Here is a 17,576-nt window from a genome sequence, read left to right on the forward strand (position 1 = left end):
AATAGATAATTAATTTTTGGTAAAACCATCATTTTAATGGCAGCAACTCTCCCCATAAGTGATATAGGTAAACTGTTCCAACGTGTGAGATCATCCTCTATTGTTTTTAATAAGGGGATATGATTTAATCGTACCAAGTCTGAGAGCCTGGCGGAAAAATTTATGCCTAAATATCTAATATTTCCTGACTTTAGTGGGGTCCTAGAGGTTCTCTGGAAATTACAATTCAGAGGCAAAACTGTTGATTTACTCCAATTGATAGAGTAATCAGATATAGATGAGAACTTATCTATCAGTGTGATAGTCTTCAAAAGAGAGCCTTGTGAATTCCCAAGGAAAAGTAATACATCATCAGCATAAAGGCTAAGTTTATGGTCCATATTTTCAGTTTGAATCCCTTTAATATTTGCATTTTGACGGATTGCTGCTGCTAGCGGCTCAATGAAAATTACAAAAAGAGAGGGAGAGAGTGGGCAGCCCTGCCTAGTGCCCCTCTGCAGACTGAAACTTTGTGAAATGAGATCATTTGTCCTAACACGCGCATTCGGAGAGCTGTGTAGTGTTCTGATCCAGTTTATAAAGGATGAACCGAATCCAAATTTTTGCAGAACTGCTAGTAAGAATTTCCAATTTACCCGATCAAATGCCTTCTCTGCATCTAAAGACACGATTGTCGTCTCTAATTTGTTAATAGAACAATAGTCTATTATATTTATCAGTCGACGTGTATTATTGGCTGAGTGCCGACCCTTGATAAAGCCTGTTTGATCTGGATGTACAATAAATGGAGTAATACTTTCTAATCTTTTGGCAAGGGCTTTGCAAATTATTTTAAGATCTACATTAATGAGAGAGATTGGCCTGTAGCTGGATGGGAGTGTGGGGTCTTTGCCTGGTTTAAGAAGCAGGCTAATGTTAGCAGAGTTTAAGGTTGGAGATAAGATGTGGTCATTCTGAATCTGAGTTACCATTCTGAAAAAAATGGGAGCTAGCTCAGACCAAAATTCTTTATAAAACTCGGCTGGAAAACCATCTGGGCCTGGGGCTTTATTATTTGGGAGATGCTGTAGGGCTTCACTAAGTTCAGACAATGAAAGAGGTAAATCCAGAGCTGCAGCCTGGCTGTCATTTAGTTTTGGTAGATTTATATTATTAAGAAATTCTTCAATTTCAGTATCAGATGGGTTAATCTGTGGTGAATATAAGGCTTCATAGAAGTCTCTGAAAGAGTTATTTATTTGTTGTGGGTCATGAGTAATAATACCAGTCGAGTCTTTAATAGAAAAAATAGCTGTTTTTTCTTTATTCAGTTTTAATTGCTTGGCCAGGAATTTTCCAGATTTATTTCCATGCTCAAAGTTTTCCAAACGCAGCCTCTGCAACATAAATTGTGTCCTTTTATCAATTATTTCATTTAGCTCCAGTTTCAGTTTCCTCAGGCTGATAATTGTATGTTCTTGTGGTGAAGCGGCATAAGCAGTTTCTAAAGATTTAATTTTTTGTTCTAATTCTAACACAAGTGCTTTTTCTTTATTTTTCCTATGCGAGCAGTAAGATATTATTTAAAAGTCATTTTTTAAGTAACAAACTTATTCAGTTTTTGCTCAAGAAGAAAGGCTGGCTGAGTGTGTGTGTGTTTTAAATTGTGGGTCTCTTAAAGCATGCACCACACTTAGAATTAAACGCTTCAAATAACAATAATGTGCAAACACACACAAAAATAATAATAATGGAAAAGCAAACACATGTGTAGGAGAAGAACTGTTTTGCATTAGCGTGCAGTGAGAGAGTGAAGACGTGAGGACCTGGCATGCATTAGAGGACCTGACCCTCCGGTCTGAGGTGCGGGGCAGGTAGGAAGCTTAAATCTAGTTCTTCCAAAAGCTAAATGTAAACGATGCCGGGTGGTCTCACTATTGAACCTTATCGAAAACAAACAGGTGTAGTTTTACACTTTCAATAAAAGTGCGACGGAGGGAAGAGGAAAGAAATCCAACTCTGTTTTTTGTAGATGTTAGTATGGAAATACAGCATTTATAAACAGCACTTGGATCAGTGCACACCAACAGATTACAATTCATGCATCATAAACAATACATACAGTACAATATGAATCTGTATGAAACCAGCCTCAGCGTATGTTTGACTTTGTGTGGACACATGTGCAAATGTTGTCTCTGGAATACATCTGTGTAATGTAAATACACCAATGAGGTCAAGCCTCGTCAAACTGCATTAAGATTACCTGCTACATAAACAGTTTCAAAGAGCAGGAGTATTAAACGCAGCAATGTGGCTTCAATTTCAAGCAGAAAGGAGCTCAAAGGAAAATAAACGTCTTCCCAATCCAATTCTTCAGCAAAGGGAGCTCTTAAGAGATGAAAAATAAGAAGAGGTGGGAAAAATCTCGTGTCAGCGAGACAAGGGTCGTGATGCAAAATGTAACATCTGGATTGTTTTTATTGTGGCTGTTTTCTGCATGCTGGAAGAAATGTTACATTTTCACAGGATGTTTCTCTGAAAGAGAAAAGCTGTGGGGGGGGGGCTTTACTCAGTGAACATCCAGCAGGGAAGCTGCTGGTGTTACTACTCCTACTCCCCTCCATGCACTTCATGTGATCTCATAATTGCAGAGCCCACAGGGGCAGGTAAACGGAGGTCAAACTGAACTCTTTTTTCTGACTCCAGCATCTTGGAAGTGAATCACGTCTATCAACACTAACGTTCCCCACAGAACAATGCCGTGTACATGCCCCCAAATGGTCCACATTCCTTTCATCCTGCAAGCAAAGACTGAGAATCATGTTAAAAGTAACTGTTTGTAATAAAAATAGTCAGCTTCATGGTCACCAGCTGAAATCTCTCCCTGCTGGATCTCAGTTAAATTAAGCATGGAGGGTTTGCCTGTGATCCAAAAACATGTCAGTCAACAGCAGGGAAAAAATCCCAGTCATAGGAAGCAAGTCCCACCATTCAGAAGCCATCTTGGTCACATGGAAACACCTCCAGGTAGTTGTCTGGGCACTTATTGAGAAGGCTCAGTCTAAATGAACAGGGAGACAGCCTTAACTGCAATTTCAATATTCACTCACAGCAATCGATCAAAAGAGTGGTTATGTTTTAGGATATGAAAGAATTTACTGAGGAGAGAGAGAATGCAAGAAACCAGTAACATTGGATATAAAAACCATTAAAACAGCATTTTTGTCTGGTTTTTGAACAAAGTGTACCTCACTAATTAAATTCTTTATGTGGAAACATCATGTTAGGCATGCTGTTATGATATATTGTTAAAACGTTTGGTAAAACCTAAGCAGAACAATCCACAAAGGTGTGCTGCAGGTAGTTCAGTTCAACAATAACCAACACAATCTACCAACGGCAGCACAAATGAGTGGGTCAAAACCCAGGAGAGCCTTTGAGGGAGGACGTAGGTGCAGGCTGTAGTGTGTGGACAGCAGTTCAGACTGATTAGAGGCAGCTACAGAAGAATTCATGTGTTTTTCTTATGAGGACAAACTCACAAACATGATCTTAATGAACATAGTTTCTGTACCACATGCACAAATGTGCACATTGTGTTTATTTTTGCATGTCATTTTGAAGTCATTATTTCATATTTAAAGAATCATATCTGTATTTGAGAGATGCTTCAGTATGGTAACAGCTCAAATACCAGAGAGACTCACATTCAATCATTCTGTGTGCACTCTGTTGAGAAAATACATGCAGAGACTTTTTTATTATACAGATCTTTATGAAGAAATGCGACAAAAACATAAATGACTGCAAACCGATCAGCTCACTGTAAAAGGAACTTGGCTGCCTGTGATACGTAATACAAGACCTTTGACTGTATCTAACCCTCCACATTAAAGTCTGATCAGATTCTCAACATTTATGAGACATTACCTTATTTTAAAAGGCTTTCCATGTTATTGTTACAAAAATCCAACTCAGACTCTATCTTGACCCTGTATGGGCCACTGTGGGGTTACCCTAACCATAACCCTAACCCCTAACCCCTAACCCTAACCCAGGTGGATGGAAGCTAAAAGTACAGAAGCGTCAAAGACTTCCCAACATGAGAAATGTGACCGTCAGTGCAAAGCAGGAATGCTGTGCTCTGACCCTCAGCTGAAGGCCTTCCATCATATTTAATAACAGCACACCTTACAAGCAACAATCTCAGCACTTCCCAGGTCTACAGGCTCCTGTACAGCCTCTGAGTGACTAAGTTTAGAACAGCAGGTCCAGGTGGAGCTTTGCTCCAGCAAGACTAATCTTTCAGTTTATGTGTAATGCAATGACAGAGGAAACGGTTTGCCCCGCAGGTGAGGCCCCTTTAGAAACTATCTTAGTGGTAAAATCCGAAAAGCAAACTTAGGACTAGGTAGTTTGAGTTTTTGTAAACAGTTTTATGGATCACAGGCAGGTAGGCAGCTGGGTCTCATGGTATTTGGGGAGGAACTGGGGAGGGCATTTCCACTCAGCTTGACACAGTATGGATTTTGTTCCCATCCTAATGGAATTGCAGGAATATTTGAGGGGAATCCCATTACGTAGCAATTGGAGTGCTGTAATAATGTACTCACAGTCATTTTCCCACTGCGGTTGGCCTCCTCTCGCTCTGCCAGGGCTTTCAGGAAGTTATCTTTGAGTTCTTTTCCTGCACTTGCCAGTGTCCTGGAAAAGACAACATTCAAACGGTTTGAAATGTTTCTCTTAACCTGAAAAAGTCACATGAAGCCTTAAAGGTTCTTTATGGAAGCTTTTCACCTTCTTGTAGCTACAGGGCAATCTGACCCACTTCTGCTCTAACATGAGCAAATAACCAAACACCACGAAGAAAGACGGAATTAAAAACTGGCCGTTATTTTGTTTTTTATCTCCTTCGACATTGTAGAAGACAGATATTTCCTGTCTCTGTCTCCATGACTTTCCTGTCAATTTGTAAGCATAATCCAGCAGACTCAAGCCAACATCTAGTGTGTCGGTCTACATGCAGTACTTAATAAAGCTTATGTAGCTCTCAGAACACACCATATACTAATTCTTAATGGAGCAGCAGAAGGTTCCAGCAAGGTGGTATTAATCACATCTGAGTTCAGTGACTTTATATGATACTGGCCGCTTTTCACACTTAGGCCAGCCTGTTTCCATGGAGACTTGGTTCTGGCGCACACGAATCTGTCCACACCTGAAAAAACACGGGCACTAATATTTGAACAGTTAACACTGCAGTACGAGCAACAGAGCTTTGGCACACATCCACAATCGACTGTGCAAAACATTCATAAGAGCCACAGCGAGTTAACATCTTAAAGGCAGTAAACAGGTCATTGTGAGCTCTCAGTGGTGGTTAAAATGAAGACCAAAGAAAAGCAGAGCAGCCTTTAAATAAGCTACAGTACAGAGGAACATGCAACTCCAGTGTTACCAGCTACAGCTCCCTGACACCATGATCATCATCACCAAAATTCAACTTTATATTCACTCTGATATGACTTCATTTGCAGTCATATCATCAAAGCCCTTTTCTTAACATGGCCAGTGCATTGTAGGACAAACTGATCCATTTAAGATGGATATTAATCAACTCAAACAATACTCTGACCAGCACACAAACAAGCAGACCGTAGAGTTTTTTTTATATAGACCAAAGTAAGTGTTTTAACCACAGCCATGTTTATGTTTGGGGCTTTTTAAGCCAGAAGTGACAATATTTGGATGAGATGGTGGAGCGATAAGTGATCAGTTAATATTATGTAGATTGGATAGCAAGCTATATTTACAGTATGGGTTCAGTGCACAGCCACACATATCTGCTAATCATTGCTCAGTCACAGACTAATAAAATGGTAGAATTTTGCTTCACAGATGGTCTGTACCACATAACAGTTTGTTATTATTATTTGTCAGATAATTCTTTAAAGTGTTGCAAAAGGCACCAACAGCACAAACACGATGAGACATCCAACTTGGTGACTCAAATTAGTGAAGAAGACGCCTAAAACAGCAGGCAGCAACTGGTCCCAGTGTCAGCACACCTGTCAATCAGAGCAGCCACACCACTAACGTTTTAAGGCTTACAGTATCCAAATAGATGAGTGCTAAAAAAAAAAAAAGAAAAGAAAAAAATCACTCCCGGCACAGTTATGAAGAGACCAAAACCATCTTTTGTACCAGGCTTTAAACAAGCTTTTTAATGCCGTTCAGTTGTTCAGCATCTTCAGATAGGAATCTAACATACAGAATAACAGCCTCATTTCACATTTCTGGTATTTCAGCATTGGCTTCATTTTGCCGCTTGGGTGTCATTTGCAATTCTTTGATATTGGTGCTTATACAGGTCTTAGGTTTTAGTTCCAATACCAGAACCTTACCAATCCAATCCAGTACCTTATATCTACAGGCATCATAAACAACACTGAGGTCACATCTTGACATGGGCTCATATTTCAAACATGACGAGATGTTGAGAAAATACCTCCAGTCGAAAGTTATTCACTGTCGAAATGTTTGCTGTCCACTTGCATTTTGTGATCTGTGATGTGAACTGGATCTTCATTGTGCCAGAGCAGCAACCCTTTAACCTGACTTCTGTCGTGGCAAAGCAGATAAAATCACAGAGAGTCGCGTCTCGAGCGTAAACCAAATCTGTGTTGGTGTGGCCAAAAAACATCTGGCTTTTTTATATGCTGTGAGCAGTGAGAGAATTCCATGATTACCCATACATCAGTTGAGATGCTCTGCAATGAATGTTCTATTTAAGATATCTCAGGACATAACAGTAGAATTTTGCTTTGACAGTCAGGTTCTGCGGGATACCCAAGGAATATTCAAATGAAGACCAGTGTTTTCCTGGTCATGCTCCTGACCTGCAGCACTGCTTTGTGGGTTAACTGAGGACTGCTGTAGGGACTACCAGTGATTAAACTGGGTCAGTTTGACATAGAAGATGGTGTTTGCTCTCTGCATTGATGCACAAATGCAAGTGGTCAAAAGAGGAAATTCAAGAAGGAGACAGCAGCACTGAAAGTCGTCCAGAAATTTAAAAAAATATTACCCTGAAGGGCACATGGAGCAAATTTTAATTAGGTGTGATTTTTGTTTTTGTAGGAGTAAAAGAATCTTATCTTAATTGAGGATCTGAGCAGGTACGGATTCTTTTAGCAGGTCTACTTGACCATTTACTAAAGTACTCGACACACAGCAGTAACAAACAGTGTACTGAGGTTCAGTACTTGGGTCTTTGCAGTGTGAGAGGAAGTAATGATCCCAAAGTTTCCCGCAGACACCTGTTAGTTGGTTGTAAATCTGTTTCTTTCATCTTGAATCCAGTTCTGTCTGCTTCACTATCCAAAGAGCAGACAAGTTCGGTTATGGTCTACATTAAAGGCTCATCACATTCACTTTCCATTCCCAAAGCACTTTAAAAAAAGCCTCAACAGCCACAACAAGCACAGACAAACAGGCAGTTCATGCTCTTAGATTAACTTGACATTTCAGTAAAAGAGAACATGATCTAAATGTTTAAATTTACTAGAACTTGGACCAGGATTGTAATTTATACTAGTCATTTGGCCTGTGCCCCATAATGAAAGTCTTAGAGGAATCACACAGTGGTAAAAGTGCACAGACAGCACATATTTGGAGGCTAGAAGCTCACTTCATCTTCTGAGTGAGTGAAGGATTGCTGCTGGGTCATGGGGACTGCGGCCCCAAAGTAAACACAGGTGTTGAGGAGGCAAGCGACTGGGGTTACCCCATCCAGTAGCTAAAGCAACACACACAGTCACGGAGAGTGAAAAAGACTTCAGTGAAACACATGGACCGCCGCGAGTTTGAGTTTCCCGTCAATTAACAAATTTCTTATCAAGCCTCATTTAGGCAGGATAACAAGAATTTCACCATTAAATGATGGTTATTAGTGGCTAATGACTAGGCATTACTCTCACAGTGATCTGCCCATGTGCTTCAAGTGTCTTGTTTTTGGATTGTGGTCGTGCAGGTGGTCCATGGAATTCATAGGAAAGAAGTGAGGGAGGAGGTGAGCAGTCATTCTCTGGTTTTCTGAAAAAAATAATCTAATAGCATTTGTACAGATATGAAATTACTTTTGCAAAGTACACATGTTGGTGTGCCAGTTCAAAGGGGAAACACTAGAAAACATCATAAATTTGACTTTGGAAGCCTTGTGCAGGTCAGCATGTCTGTGCCTTTGACACTCGGACAGTGTTCCTGACTTGGGATTTTAAAACTTTCCTCACTAGAAAGAAAACACCATTTTGCTTTTACAAAGTTTTAATAACAAGACCTTGTATTATTAAAAAGATACTGTTTAAACAGGTCTGGATTAAGACACAGCAGGGGGCTGGGTTAGTGGTGGTGGGATTTAAGGTACTGGTGAGACAACAATGATCCTGGAAGTCCAGTTGAAGCAGCAGCCTTAGAGGCATTAAAAAGCTTATCAGCAGTTTGTAACGCCCACAGACAGGACAGTTACAACTTTGACCATTTTCACATTTTCTTATCTCTTTTTAGGAAAACACCTTAAGTCATCTACCATTATATGCACTGGAATGAATTTAAGAGACTGCAAAGAACATTTCTAGATTATACTGCAGTTTCAGGTTTTTTTTTTTTTTTGGATGGCTCTGTGTTGCTTTGCAGGAGCAGTCATCATTGCTATGCCTGATTTATGCCTCTTGATTTTTGTAATCTGGTACAGCTGGTGTGGATGGGTTGAAGACATACGTGTACAACTGTATTGGTCTTTACCACCATTTCAATGACATGTCAGTGCAAGAGCTCAGAGATCCCCAGACTGTACACAGGGAGATGTTCTAGCAGCTTGAAAGCGATTTCTTTGCTTCCTGTTTAAACATCTTAGGTAGCACTTTCTTTTAAGGCCCGCCCTTAGGCCATAACTATCCTGTAAGTAAATTTTAGTTGTGTGGAATTACGCCGTAATTATTTTTAATTACGCCATAATTATTTTTAATTATGCCGTAATTATTTTTTAATTAAACCGTATTTATTTTTAATTACGCCGTATTTATTTTTGAATTACGCAGTAATTATTTTTAATTACGTCTTAATTATTTTAATTACTCCGTAATTATTTTTAATTACGGCAAAATTATTTTTACTAAGGCTGAATTATTTTTAATTACGTCGTAATTATTTTTAATTACGCCGTAATTATTTTTTAATTACACCGTATTTATTTTTAATTATGCCGTATTTATTTTTAATTACACCTTAATTATTTTAATTACTCCGTAATTATTTTTAATTATGCCGTAATTATTTTTACTAAGGCTTAATTATTTTTAATTACGCCGTAATTATTTTTAATTATGCTGTAATTATTTTAATTACGGCGTAATTATTTTTTAATTACGCTGTAATTATTTTGACTAAGGCTGTACTATTTTGAATAGGGTCCTAATTATGTGACTAAGGCAGTCATTATTTTACAGGGACATACCCTGTAGTACATTTAAGTTATACATAATTTAACAGTTATTAACCTGAAAAGCCTCTAATTTTAATATAGTCGAAAAACCATGTTACCATGTTATATTGTAAGCATGTATTTATCATGTCGTGGTTCATGGCAGATGTTTTGCTATTCACTGTGTTTTGTTTCCAGTCTACTTGCAATACCACCATAATTTGGAGCTAAGTCTATTCAATTCAATTCAATTCAATTCAATTTTATTTATATAGCGCCAAATCACAACAATCTGTCGCCTCAAGGCGCTTTGTATTGTGGGTAAAGACCCTACAATAATACAGAGAAAACCCAACAGTCAAAATGACCCCCTATGAGCAGCACTTGGTGACAGTGGAAAGGAAAAACTCCCTTTTAACAGGAAGAAACCTCCAGCAGAACCAGGCTCAGGGAGGGGGGGGTCATCTGCCGCGACCGGTTGGGCTGAGGGGAGAGAAAAGACATGCTGTGGAAGAGAGCCAGAGAATAATATCAATTAATGATTAAATGCAGAGTGGAGTATAAACAAAGTAAATAAGGTGAATGAGAAGAAACAGTGCATCATGGGAACCCCCCAGCAGACTAGGCCTATAGCAGCATAACTAAGGGAGGGTTCAGGGTCACCTGATCCAGCCCTAACTATAAGCTTGATCATAAAGGAAAGTTTTAAGCCTAATCTTAAAAATAGAGAGGGTGTCTGTCTCCTGAATCCAAGCTGGAAGCTGGTTCCACAGAAGAGGCGCCTGAAAGCTGAAGGCTCTGCCTCCCATACATTTCACTGTGCATTGTACTGTGTATAACTGTGCATGTGACAAATAAACACTATCTTATCTTATCTTATCTACTCTTAAGTATCCTAGGAACCACAAGTAAGCCAGCAGTCTGAGAGCGAAGTGCTCTGTTGGGGTGATATGGTACTATGAGGTCTTTGAGATAAGATGAGGCCTGATTATTCAAGACCTTGTAGGTGAGGAGAAGGATTTTAAATTCTATTCTAGATTTAACAGGGAGCCAATGAAGAGAAGCCAATATGGGAGAAATCTGCTCTCTTTCTAGTCCCTGTCCGTACTCTAGCTGCAGCATTTTGGATCAGCTGAAGGCTTTTCAGGAGGCTTTTAGGACAGCCTGATAATAATGAATTACAATAGTCATGCCTAGAAGTAATAAATGCATGAATTAGCTTTTCAGCATCACTCTGAGAAAGGATGTTTCTAATTTTAGAAATGTTGCGCAAATACAAAAAAGCGGTCCTACATATTTGTTTAATATGTGCATTGAAGGACATATCCTGGTCAAAAATGACTCCAAGATTTCTCACAGTGTTACTGGAGGCCAAAGTAATGCCATCCAGAGTAAGTATCTGGTTAGACACCATGTTTCTAAGATTTGTGGGGCCGAGAACAAGAACTTCAGTTTGATCTGAATTTAGAAGCAGGAAATTAGAGGTCATCCAGGCCTTAATATCTTTAAGACATTCCTGCAGTTTAACTAATTGATGTGTGTCATCTGGCTTCATTGATAGGTAAAGCTGAGTATCATCTGCATAACAACGAAAATTGATGCAATGCTTTCTAATAATACTGCCTAAGGGAAGCATGTATAATGTAAATAAAATTGGTCCTAGCACAGAACCCTGTGGAACTCCATAATTAACCTTAGTGTGTGAAGAAGACTCCCCATTTATATGAAAAAATTGGAGTCTATGAGATAAATATGATTCAAACCACTGCAGTGCAGTACCTTTAATACCTATAGTATGCTCTAATCTCTGTAATAAAATGTTATGGTCAACAGTATCAAAAGCTGCACTGAGGTCCAACAGGACAAGAACAGAGATGAGTCCACTGTCAGAGGCTGTAAGAAGATCATTTGTAACCTTCACTAATGCTGTTTCTGTACTGTGATGAATTCTGAAACCTGACTGAAACTCTTCAAATAAACCGTTCCTCTGCAGATGATCAGTTAGCTGTTTTACAACTACTCTTTCAAGAATCTTTGAGAGAAAAGGAAGGTTGGAGATTGGCCTATAATTAGCTAAGACAGCTGGGTCAGTGATGGCTTTTTAAGTAGAGGTTTAATTACAGCCACCTTGAAGATCTGTGGTACATAGCCAACTAATAAAGACTGATTGATCATTTTTAAGATTGAAGCATCAATAATTGGAAAGACTTCTTTGAACAGTCTAGTAGGAATGGGATCTAACAAACATGTTGCTGGTTTGGAGGAAGTAACTATTGAAGTTAACTCTGAAAGATCAACTGGAGCAAAAGAGTCTAAACAAATACCAGCAGTGCTGAAAGCAGCCAAACATGAAGAATAATCTTTGAGATGGTTATGAATAATTTTTTCTCGAATGTCTAAAATTTTATTTGTAAAGAAATCCATGAAGTCACTACTAGTTAAAGTGAAAGGAATACTCGGCTCTACAGAGCTCTGACTCTTTGTCAGCCTGGCTACAGTGCTGAAAACAAACCTGGGGTTGTTCTTATTTTCTTCAATTAATGATGAGTAGTAAGATGTCCTAGCTTTACGGAGGGCTTTTTTATAGAGCAACAAACTCTTTTTCCAGGCTAAATGAGCATCTTCTAATTTAGAGAGACGCCATTCCCTCTCCAGCTTTCGGGTTATCTGCTTTAAGCTGTGCGTTTGTGAATTATACCACGGAGTCAGGCACTTCTGATTTGAAGCTTTCCTTTTCAGAGGAGCCACAGTATCCAAAGTTATACGCAGTGAGGATGTAAAACTATTGACGAGATAATCGACCTCACTGGGAGCAGAGTTTAGGTAGCTGCTCTGTACTGTGTTGGCACTGAAGAGCATAACAATGAAGGAATTAGATCCTTAAACTTAGTTACAGCACTTTCAGAAAGACTTCTACTGTAATAAAACTTATTCCCCACTGCTGTGTAATCCATTAAAGTAAATGTAAATGTTACTAAGAAATGATCAGACAGGAGGGGGCTTTCAGGGAATACTGTTAAGTCTTCAGTTTCTATGCCATATGTTAGGACAAGATCCAGAGTATGATTAAAGTGGTGGGTGGGCTCCTTTACATTTTGAGAGAAGCCAATTGAATCTAATAATAGATTAAATGCAGTGTTGAGGCTGTCATTCTCAGCATCTACATGGATGTTAAAATCACCCACTATAATTATTTTATCTGAACTGAGCACTAAATCAGATAAAAAGTCTGAGAAATCAGACAGAAACTCTGAGTAAGGACCAGGTGGACGATAGATAATAACAAATAAAACAGGTTTTTGATTTTCCCAATTAGGATGGACAAGACTAAGAGTCAGGCTTCCAAGAGAATTAAAACTTTGTCTGGGTCTTTGATTAATTAATAAGCTGGAATTGAAGATTGCAGCTACTCCTCCTCCTCGACCTGTGCTTCGAGCATTCTGACAGTTACTGTGACTCGGGGGTGTTGATTCATTTAAACTAACATATTCATCCTGCTGTAACCAGGTTTCTGTAAGGCAGAATAAATCAATACGTTGATCAATTGTCTGTGTAGATTCTCAGTCATCCAGGTCATAGTAGTCTCTGGAGCTTGAAAAAGGCGACTGGACTTCTTTTTGTTTCTTGAAGACGTTTCACCTCTCATCCGAAAGGCTTCTTCAGTTCTCAACCAAATGGTGGAGAGACCCAGGTATTTAAACCCCTGTGGGCGTAGTCCCCTGGAGGTGGTTATGACCCTCTATTGATCATGTGCGTGAACACATGTGCCCAGGTGTGAAGGGGGCATGGGTCATATTTAATCAGTGGTTTCAGTTGAAACCAATTTAGGACTCCGCTCCATTGTTTCCTGTGGCCTATTGAGGTCACTGGAACAAAGGTGTGAATGGGGGTTGAGACGTCTGGGAAGGGAGCTCAGGACAGCACTGTAAGCGGGGGAAAGTTGGTGACGTAATCCACCTCCTCTGTTCAATGATGGTTGTTCACAGTGGACATAGATGGCTTCTTTCACTCCTCTTTCAAACCATCTGTTTTCCCTGTCCAAAATGTGAACATTGGCATCCTCAAAAGAGTGCCCTTTTTCCTTCAGATGCAGATGTACTGCTGAATCTTGTCCTGTCGAGGTGGCTCTTCTATGTTGTGCCATTCGTTTGTGAAGAGGCTGTTTGGTTTCACCAATGTAGAGGTCCGAGCACTCTTCACTGCACTGAACAGCATACACTACATCGCTGATCTTGTGTTTGGCGGGTTTGTCCTTGGGATGAACCAGTTTTTGTCTTAGGGTGTGACTTGGTTTGAAGTATACTGAGATGACATGCTTGGAGAAAATTCTTCTGAGTTTCTCTGACAAGCCTGACACATATGGGATGACAATGTTGTTCCTCTTGTCCTTCCTATTCTCTGTAGTTTGTGTTTGGCCTTCATTCCTGTGCATCTTAGCTGATTTGATGAAGGCCCAGTTGGGGTAACCGCATGTTTTGAGGGCTTTCTTCATGTGTGTGTGTTCCTTATGCTTCCCTTCTGCCTTAGAGGGAACACTTTCCGCACGGTGTTGTAGGGTCCTGATCACCCCAAGTTTGTGTTCCAGAGGGTGGTGGGAGTCAAAGAGGAGATACTGGTCTGTGTGTGTGGGCTTCCGGTAAAGTCCAGTCGCCTTTTTCAAGCTCCAGAGACGTTGATCAATTATTAAATCATTTACTAATAGGGACTTGGAAGAGAGAGACCTAATGTTTAATAATCCACATTTAACTGTTTTATTTTTTGGTGCAGTTGATGAAGCTGTATTATTTATTGTTTTTGAATTTTTATGCTTAAATAGCTTTTTGCTGATTTTAGCTTTGTTTTTTGGTGGTCTGGGAGCAGGCACCGACTCTATGGGGATGGGGTTTTGGGGGGATGGCAGGAGGAGAGAAGCTGCAGAGAGGTGTGTAAGACTGCAACTCTGCTTCCTGGTCACAACCCTGGGTAGTCAGGTTTTAGGAGGGTTAATAAATTTGGCCAGATTTCTAGAAATGAGAGCTGCTCCATCCAAAGTGGGATGGATGCCGTCTCTCCTAACAAGACCAGGTTTTCCCCAGAAACTTTGCCAATTATCTATGAAGCCCACGTCATTTTTTGGACACCACTCAGACAGCCAGCGATTCAAGGAGAACATGCGGCTAAACATGTCGCTCCTGGTCTGATTGGGGAGGGGCGCAGAGAAAACTAGAGTCCGACATTGTTTTTGCAAAGTTACACACCGAGTCAATATTAATTTTAGTGACCTCCGATTGGCGTAACCGGGTGTCATTACTGCCGACGTGAATAACGATCTTACCAAATCTACGATTAGCCTTAGCCAGCAGTTTCAAATTTCCATGAATGTCGCCTGCTCTGGCCCCTGGAAGACATTTGACTATGGTCGCCGGTGTCTCTAGCTTCACGTTTCTCAAAACAGAGTCACCAGTAACCAGAGTTTGTTCCTCGGCGGGTGTGTCGCCGAGTGGAGAAAAACGGTTAGAGACGTGAACAGGTTGGTGGTGTACCCGGGGCTTCTGCTTAGGACTACGCTTCCTCCTCACAGTCACCCAGCTGGCCTGTTTTCCCTGCTGCTCGGGATCTGTTGGGGGGGGGGCTAACGGCGGCTAAGCTACCATGGTCCACACCCGCTACAGGGGCCTGGCTGGATGTAGGATTTTCCAGGGTGCGGAGCCGAGTCTCCAGTTCAGAAAGCCTGGCCTCCAGAGCTACAAACAGACTACATTTATTACAAGTACCGTTACTGCTAAAGGAGGCCGAGGAGTAACTAAACATGTGACACCCAGAGCAGGAAAGTGCAGGAGAGACAGGAGAAGAAGCCATGCTGGTAGTGAGTCGGCTAAGGGCTAAGCTACTAGCTGAGCTAAGCTAGCGAATTTCTAAAAACAAATAAAGTGAATAATGTGAATACAGGTGATTCAGCAAAGAGTATGCTATTTAAAGTAGGTGAAGATTACACTAAAATCTGTTATTATCCACATAAATCGAGTTATAAAGATATAACAGCTAACAGACAGCAAAACACTGTGCTCCGAAAAAACAGGAACAGGAAGTGATACAATACCGCAGTGAGAGCCAACACCAAGTGACAGCGCCACAATGTCACAAAGTCTAATCTTTTTTATTTACATTAAGTTCAAACAGTCAAAATAAATACAACATTCCAATATCAGCACATGCATATGTAGTTTATTTACAAGTGAAATCAATTCAGCCTTATTAAAAATAATTACGGCATAATTAAAAAATAATTATGGTGTAATTAAAAATAATTACGCTGTAATTCCACATAACTAAAATTTACTTACAGGATAGTTACGGCCTAAGGGCGGGCCTTAAAAGAAAGCATTACCACGTCTTGTACTCCTACACCAGCGCTGATGCAGTTTTTTTCTGACTGACAGCACCTACTGCTCACGTCCTGGGCCGTCTGCCCAGCATTTTGTGTTTGGGTTTTATTTTCCTGAGTTTCAGTCCCCAGTTTGTTTTGATGTCTTGTTCCCTTTGTCCCTGTCTCCCCTGTATCTATGGTCTTGTGTCTGTTTTGTCATCTTGTTATGTTTTCCTGGTGTCAAGTCTGCATCTTTGTCTCCCTCTTCTGTCTTCCTGTTTTACTTTGATAGTTGTCTGGTCCATGTCTGTTATCTTCAGTTTTGCTTCCCCCAGTTAAGGTAATCAGCGTCACCTGTGTTCCCACCTGTTTCCTCTTCCCTCATCAGCCCCTCTGTGTATTTAAGTCCTGTGTTTTCTCTGCCTGTTGTCGTGTCGTTGATGTCGATGTGTCAAGTGTTCCTGTGCTGTGTGTGTCCCTGCGCCCTGGTTTTTTGTGATTAGTCCTGGCACCTGCCCAGCCCCAGTATAGTTAAGTTTTGGTTTTTCTGTTTTCAATAAATCACCGTTTTTGGTATAACCTCTGTCCGAGTCTGCATCTTGGGGTCCTCTCCTGCCTGCCACACACACTCTAGCCATGACAGCTGTGAGTCTGGTGCACCCTCAAAAGCCAGCATAGCTGCTGACGTGGTTGTGGTGACATCACAGTTGGTGCATCACAACCAATGTGGTGACCATAGGTTAGGGTTAGGAATCGGGTTATGGCTGGGACTGACCAGCTCAGCATGGATCATTAAGCATATGCAGCGTGTGAATTCAAAGAAGTGACATCTGTGTTCACTCTACATTTTACAATGTGGTGTTCTTCTTATTTTCTCTGTAAATTTAACCTTTGTATCGGAAATTGACAAACAGTCATTTTTAGAAGTTCATTGTTGTGGTTTTGACACTAAAAAGCTATTTTTGTAATTTTATTGTGAAAAGTGAGAAAGTAGCTTCTGAAATGGAATGAAACTGTGAGGAGATAAAACAGGGTTAGAGTTATGCTTATGTGGTTATTACAGAAATATGTATTTGTTTAAAATAGCTAGCAGTCCTTAAGCATAAATCAGAAGAGGAAAGAAAACATGTCCAGAGGCAGTACCTTGCAACATTACCTACTGAAAGCATTTCATAACAACCACATCCTCCAGATGTTGCATTGCAGCGGTCAGTGAAAGCAGCAACAAAACCTGCCAGTCACTTGACAAATTGTAATATGATTGTATGGAAATGTCACACAAGCAGAAACGTATGTACTAAACCTCCTCTTCACTGCATTACAAACTGGAGTTTATGTAATGCTTTGTTCACCTCTGCTGGGGGCGAACAGCTGTTACTGCATAACGTTACTGCATAACGTTACTGCATAACAAGTGTGTTTACACATGTGTAAACACAGCACTGCACTGCATACCAAACCCCAGAGGCCTTCTTCCTGAGCTACAAGTTTCTTAAGCTAAACTATTCTTACAATATTTATTCTCATAAATATACACTTACTGCCAAATGAATTTGCACTTCTGCCTTCACACACATGAACCTGAGTAACATCCATCCTTAATCCAGAGGCTTTAATATGATGTGGGCCCACCCTTTGCAGCTATAACAGCTTCAACTCTTCTGGGAAGGCTTTCCACAGGTTTAGGAGTGTTTATGGGAATTTCTGACCATTCTTCCAGAAGCACATCTGTGAGGTCAGACACTGATGTTGGAGAGAAGGCCTGGC

General features: G+C 40.3%; 1 protein-coding gene across 3 annotated transcripts in view; it reads right to left on the reverse strand.

Moving 5' to 3' along the window:
- The window catches only part of cfap299 (cilia and flagella associated protein 299), a 103,090-nt gene that overhangs the window by 61,253 nt on the left and 24,261 nt on the right, over nucleotides 1-17,576 (reverse strand). For 2 of the 3 annotated variants that reach the window (XR_004019410.1, XR_004019409.1), the window contains exon 3: nucleotides 4,596-4,686. Coding sequence is in view for 1 of the 3 variants with exons in the window: in XM_030723490.1 (XP_030579350.1) it covers nucleotides 4,490-4,522; nucleotides 4,596-4,686 (124 nt within the window). In the remaining 2 variants the exon portion in view is untranslated. Of the gene's footprint in view, nucleotides 1-4,363; nucleotides 4,523-4,595; nucleotides 4,687-17,576 lie in introns of those variants that run through there. The other variant, XM_030723490.1, reaches the window with a different exon arrangement.

The sequence above is a fragment of the Archocentrus centrarchus genome, unplaced genomic scaffold (assembly GCF_007364275.1).
Source record: "Archocentrus centrarchus isolate MPI-CPG fArcCen1 unplaced genomic scaffold, fArcCen1 scaffold_26_ctg1, whole genome shotgun sequence".
Classification (NCBI taxonomy): domain Eukaryota; kingdom Metazoa; phylum Chordata; class Actinopteri; order Cichliformes; family Cichlidae; genus Archocentrus; species Archocentrus centrarchus.